Source organism: Nanorana parkeri, unplaced genomic scaffold, assembly GCF_000935625.1.
Source record: "Nanorana parkeri isolate BGI_ZX_2015 unplaced genomic scaffold, ASM93562v1 scaffold2145, whole genome shotgun sequence".
Lineage (NCBI taxonomy): Eukaryota > Metazoa > Chordata > Amphibia > Anura > Dicroglossidae > Nanorana > Nanorana parkeri.
This window is the reverse complement of record NW_017308413.1, coordinates 64,124-71,276: the sequence shown is the minus strand read 5'-3', so window position 1 is coordinate 71,276 and position 7,153 is coordinate 64,124. Positions and strand designations below refer to the sequence as shown.

Genomic DNA, 7,153 nt, shown 5'->3' with positions numbered 1-7,153 from the left:
CCCGCCCCTCTGAGGGGCGGGCTTCCGCTGACCGCAATGCTGAACGGGCAGTGTGCGCATGCGCGCACCTGCCCGTTCAGCATTTGTCTCCCAAGCATGCCACAAACCAGCCGAAAATCGTAAGATTTTCGGCAGTTTTTCAAACATGCTCCTTAGACAAAAGACGTGCGACCATACAGTAGAAACGGGTGCACGCCTTACATACACTTTGCGATTATCGTACGATCGCCGGATTTCCCGCGATTATCGTTGACCGCGGCGGAATGTTTAGTAGCCGGGAAATGTCACGGACGGACTTATTGCGCAGGTGACAACCTATCACGGCACCACGCTTGTAGTCACCGAGCTCCTGAGAGCGACCCGTTCTCTCACCGATGTCTGTAGAAGCGTCTGCATGCCGAGGTGCCTCGTCCTATACACCGGGGGCCACGGAGGGGATTGGAACACCTGAATCACATGATTTGGAGGGGGGGCGGGGCCAATACTTTTGGCAATATAGTGTATGTATCTCATCTGTGTATTTAGCTGCCTCTGTGGAGTACACCGTGCACGCCCTCGCTCTGTACAACGCCACAGAGTATGTTAGCGCTACCTCAGTCCATAATAAGGGCCGTTGTCCTTCAAGGGCCCCTTTGAGCTTTCGGCGTCACATTTCCATCAACACTCAATGACGACCTGAAGAGTTTGAAGGATGAGGCCGCGGATTGAGCAATGCGCGTGCGCTCTCGTCAGACCCAACACATGTTATGTGGTCACGGTAACCCCGGCCCTCGGCTGACCACAAAACTGCATCGTCAGCGGCCCGGAGCTATAATCCGGCCACTCGGTGTATATAATAATCCGGCCACTCGGTGTATATAATAATCCGGCCAGAAAGGGTTAAACAAGGATAAATTGCGCCTTCACATGAATTCACATCTTTGCACTGAAATGAATGAAAAGCCATCAGAACACATCTCCAGGCATGCGTTAGGATGTGCGTTGATGTGCGATATGATATGCGTTGACATTCTGTACATTGAATAGTAACGTGTGACAACGCTCATTGCCGAACGCTTTGATATGCCTTAATGGAAAACGCATCAGGGCAAAGATGCATGAAACGGGGGGCGAAACCAGCCATTTGAAGCCACCGGATCAGCATGACGGACAGGCGGGCTCAGCAAGGACATCCGCTGTACCTCTCGTTCCCGATGCTCGCCAATTGATCTTGTATTCGCGAGCAATGTCTGAAATCCAAAAAAATTATGTTTACATTCCACAGTCATATCACACTGAGGGGCATTTGCCAAAACTGGAGCAGTTTCCTATGGCGACCAATCAGCTTCTTTCTTTCATTTTCAAATCTTAACTGAACGTACTGAAGAGAGAAGCTGATTGGTCGCTGTGCACAGCTGCTGCTCCATTTGTGATAGATTATCTCCCCTGTATACTCTCTGCCATTACCACCCAACACAACAAGGCGGGTAACAGGCTGAGATCCCCGGCCCAGCAGCAGCTTGTCCTTGGAATCCCCAGAACACACGCTGACAATCCACATCAGGACTGCGCATGCGCTCCGGGCCAAGCACGCGTTTGTAAACAAGAAGCGCCCCTCCCACGTCCCGCCCACCTGCTCCTCGTACACCGCCCACTTTTCCTTACCTAAGGGGAGAAAGTCGAGCGGGATGTGCCCCGCCCCGCCAGAGTGACAGATGGGCTGCAGAGCCAATAGAGGCAAACTGATCCCGTAGCAACTGTCGGTGGGACGAATCAGATACGCGTGAGGGCGGGGCGAGAGCTGTCAGGCTGAGCTGACTTCTCCACTTCTGGCAGATGAGCCTGTGCTGTCCGGAGGAGAGAGGTGAGTGTGATCCCCGGGTGCTGGAGGGGTGAGTGTGATCCCCGGGTGCTGGAGTGGTGAGTGTGAGCCCCGGGTGCTGGAGTGGTGAGTGTGAGCCCCGGGTGCTGGAGTGGTGAGTGTGAGCCCCGGGTGCTGGAGTGGTGAGTGTGAGCCCCGGGTGCTGGAGTGGTGAGTGTGAGCCCCGGGTGCTGGAGTGGTGAGTGTGAGCCCCGGGTGCTGGAGTGGTGAGTGTGAGCCCCGGGTGCTGGAGTGGTGAGTGTGAGCCCCGGGTGCTGGAGTGGTGAGTGTGAGCCCCGGGTGCTGGAGTGGTGAGTGTGAGCCCCGGGTGCTGGAGTGGTGAGTGTGAGCCCCGGGTGCTGGAGTGGTGAGTGTGAGCCCCGGGTGCTGGAGTGGTGAGTGTGAGCCCCGGGTGCTGGAGTGGTGAGTGTGAGCCCCGGGTGCTGGAGTGGTGAGTGTGAGCCCCGGGTGCTGGAGTGGTGAGTGTGAGCCCCGGGTGCTGGAGTGGTGAGTGTGAGCCCCGGGTGCTGGAGTGGTGAGTGTGAGCCCCGGGTGCTGGAGTGGTGAGTGTGAGCCCCGGGTGCTGGAGTGGTGAGTGTGAGCCCCGGGTGCTGGAGTGGTGAGTGTGAGCCCCGGGTGCTGGAGTGGTGAGTGTGAGCCCCGGGTGCTGGAGTGGTGAGTGTGAGCCCCGGGTGCTGGAGTGGTGAGTGTGAGCCCCGGGTGCTGGAGTGGTGAGTGTGAGCCCCGGGTGCTGGAGTGGTGAGTGTGAGCCCCGGGTGCTGGAGTGGTGAGTGTGAGCCCCGGGTGCTGGAGTGGTGAGTGTGAGCCCCGGGTGCTGGAGTGGTGAGTGTGAGCCCCGGGTGCTGGAGTGGTGAGTGTGAGCCCCGGGTGCTGGAGTGGTGAGTGTGAGCCCCGGGTGCTGGAGTGGTGAGTGTGAGCCCCGGGTGCTGGAGTGGTGAGTGTGAGCCCCGGGTGCTGGAGTGGTGAGTGTGAGCCCCGGGTGCTGGAGTGGTGAGTGTGAGCCCCGGGTGCTGGAGTGGTGAGTGTGAGCCCCGGGTGCTGGAGTGGTGAGTGTGAGCCCCGGGTGCTGGAGTGGTGAGTGTGAGCCCCGGGTGCTGGAGTGGTGAGTGTGAGCCCCGGGTGCTGGAGTGGTGAGTGTGAGCCCCGGGTGCTGGAGTGGTGAGTGTGAGCCCCGGGTGCTGGAGTGGTGAGTGTGAGCCCCGGGTGCTGGAGTGGTGAGTGTGAGCCCCGGGTGCTGGAGTGGTGAGTGTGAGCCCCGGGTGCTGGAGTGGTGAGTGTGAGCCCCGGGTGCTGGAGTGGTGAGTGTGAGCCCCGGGTGCTGGAGTGGTGAGTGTGAGCCCCGGGTGCTGGAGTGGTGAGTGTGAGCCCCGGGTGCTGGAGTGGTGAGTGTGAGCCCCGGGTGCTGGAGTGGTGAGTGTGAGCCCCGGGTGCTGGAGTGGTGAGTGTGAGCCCCGGGTGCTGGAGTGGTGAGTGTGAGCCCCGGGTGCTGGAGTGGTGAGTGTGAGCCCCGGGTGCTGGAGTGGTGAGTGTGAGCCCCGGGTGCTGGAGTGGTGAGTGTGAGCCCCGGGTGCTGGAGTGGTGAGTGTGAGCCCCGGGTGCTGGAGTGGTGAGTGTGAGCCCCGGGTGCTGGAGTGGTGAGTGTGAGCCCCGGGTGCTGGAGTGGTGAGTGTGAGCCCCGGGTGCTGGAGTGGTGAGTGTGAGCCCCGGGTGCTGGAGTGGTGAGTGTGAGCCCCGGGTGCTGGAGTGGTGAGTGTGAGCCCCGGGTGCTGGAGTGGTGAGTGTGAGCCCCGGGTGCTGGAGTGGTGAGTGTGAGCCCCGGGTGCTGGAGTGGTGAGTGTGAGCCCCGGGTGCTGGAGTGGTGAGTGTGAGCCCCGGGTGCTGGAGTGGTGAGTGTGAGCCCCGGGTGCTGGAGTGGTGAGTGTGAGCCCCGGGTGCTGGAGTGGTGAGTGTGAGCCCCGGGTGCTGGAGTGGTGAGTGTGAGCCCCGGGTGCTGGAGTGGTGAGTGTGAGCCCCGGGTGCTGGAGTGGTGAGTGTGAGCCCCGGGTGCTGGAGTGGTGAGTGTGAGCCCCGGGTGCTGGAGTGGTGAGTGTGAGCCCCGGGTGCTGGAGTGGTGAGTGTGAGCCCCGGGTGCTGGAGTGGTGAGTGTGAGCCCCGGGTGCTGGAGTGGTGAGTGTGAGCCCCGGGTGCTGGAGTGGTGAGTGTGAGCCCCGGGTGCTGGAGTGGTGAGTGTGAGCCCCGGGTGCTGGAGTGGTGAGTGTGAGCCCCGGGTGCTGGAGTGGTGAGTGTGAGCCCCGGGTGCTGGAGTGGTGAGTGTGAGCCCCGGGTGCTGGAGTGGTGAGTGTGAGCCCCGGGTGCTGGAGTGGTGAGTGTGAGCCCCGGGTGCTGGAGTGGTGAGTGTGAGCCCCGGGTGCTGGAGTGGTGAGTGTGAGCCCCGGGTGCTGGAGTGGTGAGTGTGAGCCCCGGGTGCTGGAGTGGTGAGTGTGAGCCCCGGGTGCTGGAGTGGTGAGTGTGAGCCCCGGGTGCTGGAGTGGTGAGTGTGAGCCCCGGGTGCTGGAGTGGTGAGTGTGAGCCCCGGGTGCTGGAGTGGTGAGTGTGAGCCCCGGGTGCTGGAGTGGTGAGTGTGAGCCCCGGGTGCTGGAGTGGTGAGTGTGAGCCCCGGGTGCTGGAGTGGTGAGTGTGAGCCCCGGGTGCTGGAGTGGTGAGTGTGAGCCCCGGGTGCTGGAGTGGTGAGTGTGAGCCCCGGGTGCTGGAGTGGTGAGTGTGAGCCCCGGGTGCTGGAGTGGTGAGTGTGAGCCCCGGGTGCTGGAGTGGTGAGTGTGAGCCCCGGGTGCTGGAGTGGTGAGTGTGAGCCCCGGGTGCTGGAGTGGTGAGTGTGAGCCCCGGGTGCTGGAGTGGTGAGTGTGAGCCCCGGGTGCTGGAGTGGTGAGTGTGAGCCCCGGGTGCTGGAGTGGTGAGTGTGAGCCCCGGGTGCTGGAGTGGTGAGTGTGAGCCCCGGGTGCTGGAGTGGTGAGTGTGAGCCCCGGGTGCTGGAGTGGTGAGTGTGAGCCCCGGGTGCTGGAGTGGTGAGTGTGAGCCCCGGGTGCTGGAGTGGTGAGTGTGAGCCCCGGGTGCTGGAGTGGTGAGTGTGAGCCCCGGGTGCTGGAGTGGTGAGTGTGAGCCCCGGGTGCTGGAGTGGTGAGTGTGAGCCCCGGGTGCTGGAGTGGTGAGTGTGAGCCCCGGGTGCTGGAGTGGTGAGTGTGAGCCCCGGGTGCTGGAGTGGTGAGTGTGAGCCCCGGGTGCTGGAGTGGTGAGTGTGAGCCCCGGGTGCTGGAGTGGTGAGTGTGAGCCCCGGGTGCTGGAGTGGTGAGTGTGAGCCCCGGGTGCTGGAGTGGTGAGTGTGAGCCCCGGGTGCTGGAGTGGTGAGTGTGAGCCCCGGGTGCTGGAGGGGTGAGTGTGAGTATCTATAGAAGTATGTGTGTGTTGCTGGATACAATGTAACTGTCTTTATATTATATAATACGCTGTGTTGGGTGACCATAGACCTTTATATACATTGTAGTGTCACTGCTGGGGGTGTTCATACGGCATTGTCCCTTTAAATCTTTAAAGGTGTGTGTGTGTGTGTGTATGTGTGTGTGTGTGTGTGTGTGTGTGTGTACACTGGTCATGGGCATGATGTGTATTCTTCACTAAGCATTGGTCTCTCCCGCCGTACAATGTATACTGGTCATGGGGCTGAAGCCCCCCTTAGTCTACCCTCAGATTGCCCCCCGGCCGCTCGGTTGGTCCGTCGCAGTCTAATCCTTGGATAAGCTCCGTGTTGCTCTGTGTCAGGGCTTACACCGGGTTATTGGCCCGCAGACTAGGAGGAAGGGGTAAGTTGTGACCCCCCCCCAATACCCAGACATACAGAGCAACCAAGAATCTCTTTAAGGCAGGCAAACTCCGGTCCTCCCAGCTGTTGTGGAACTACAAGTCCCATGAGGCATTGCAAGATTCTCACAGGCATGACTGCCGGAGAGAGATTCATGATGGGATTTGTAGTTTCACCACAGCTGGAGGGCCGGAGTTTGCTCACCCCTGCCTTAAAGCAACAACCCAAAAGTCATATATATATATATATATCAGTTCTGGGTGGAGGTGCGCTCCAGTAATGAGACCCCTTGGCTCTTTTCACACCCGTCATGAAGTTTCACTCCTCTTGCTGCAATGGTAAAAAGATCCCAGAGTGCGAGCAGGATCTCCATTCCCGGCCGCGGCAGACCCGGGGGAACGGCGCCGAGTGACGCAACAAACCAATCCCCGGAATGTAAGCTTTGGGTGGATTGACACTTTAATAGGCGCAGTTTGATGCCTTTGCGCAGCCCACGCTCCGGCGCGCCCCCCACATGGCTCCGAACCTCGCTATTTATAATGGTGGAGCAATCCTACGAACGGTTACTATGACAACTGCAGAGAGGCAATGCGTGGAGAACGGAAGAGTTCCGTTTCACCCGTCATACGCCACATATAGTAAAGATCGCTCGGGTAAACGCAGCGACGCTTCGCACACACGCACCGCATTTCCTGCCTACAGCAACTATGACATCGTCGTCGTCGTCGTCGTCGTCGTGACCGATTATATATTCATGTGCAGAGACGGATGGGGGAGGAAGATCCCTCGAAGCTCCCGAGATGCGTCTGTGATGTGTGTGTGGAGCCGGCCAGGGGAAGGAAAGTATCTTCTGTCCATACGATGCAACGCATTTAGAATCCGGTGATGTCATCACTTGTGTCATATGACTCAGCGGGCACTTGCGTCTGTAGGGAATGTAGAAGTTTCATTGGCCGTTCGCGCTGCGCGGGATCACAGCATAGTAACATGAGAACTGGATTCCATTACACCAGTGCGCTGAGTTAGCGGGCGATTGATTCCCTGATGAAGGGGACCCCGCGTGCCTCCGAAACGTCGGCTATATGTTACACGGAGCGTGCGTCAATGACGGAGCGTTGGTCAGCATACTCAAGTGCCAGTTACCCCCCCCCCCTCCCTGATATTGAGCGGCGCCATTTGTTTGCCACTGTAGTACCCACCTAGGGGACTTGCCAGTCAGGAGTGCGATTGGGATTTGGACATTAATTTGGGTGAGAGGGCGGTGTGGTGCGTTCTTTAGAAGCGCTGCTTGCTGTGTCTTTGTGCGTTTTTGTAAAAACATTAAAGAAGAACTCCGGGGAAATCAAAAACTAACCCTTGCAGTAGGGCTACCCCCCCATCTTGTAGTAGAGCTACCCCCCCATCTTGCAGTAGAGCCACCCCCCCATCTTGCAGTAGAG

The 7,153-nt window shown here is 59.8% G+C and overlaps 1 protein-coding gene across 1 annotated transcript in view; it reads left to right on the top strand.

Annotated features, from left to right (window-relative positions):
* Positions 1 to 6,600, top strand: part of TMC6 (transmembrane channel like 6) — a 55,470-nt gene extending 48,870 nt beyond the window's left edge. The window contains exon 22 of the mRNA XM_018572833.1: positions 6,181 to 6,600. Within this exon, the coding sequence (XP_018428335.1) occupies positions 6,181 to 6,600 (420 nt within the window). The remainder of the gene's footprint in view (positions 1 to 6,180) is intronic.
* The last annotated feature ends 553 nt before the right edge of the window (positions 6,601 to 7,153 follow it).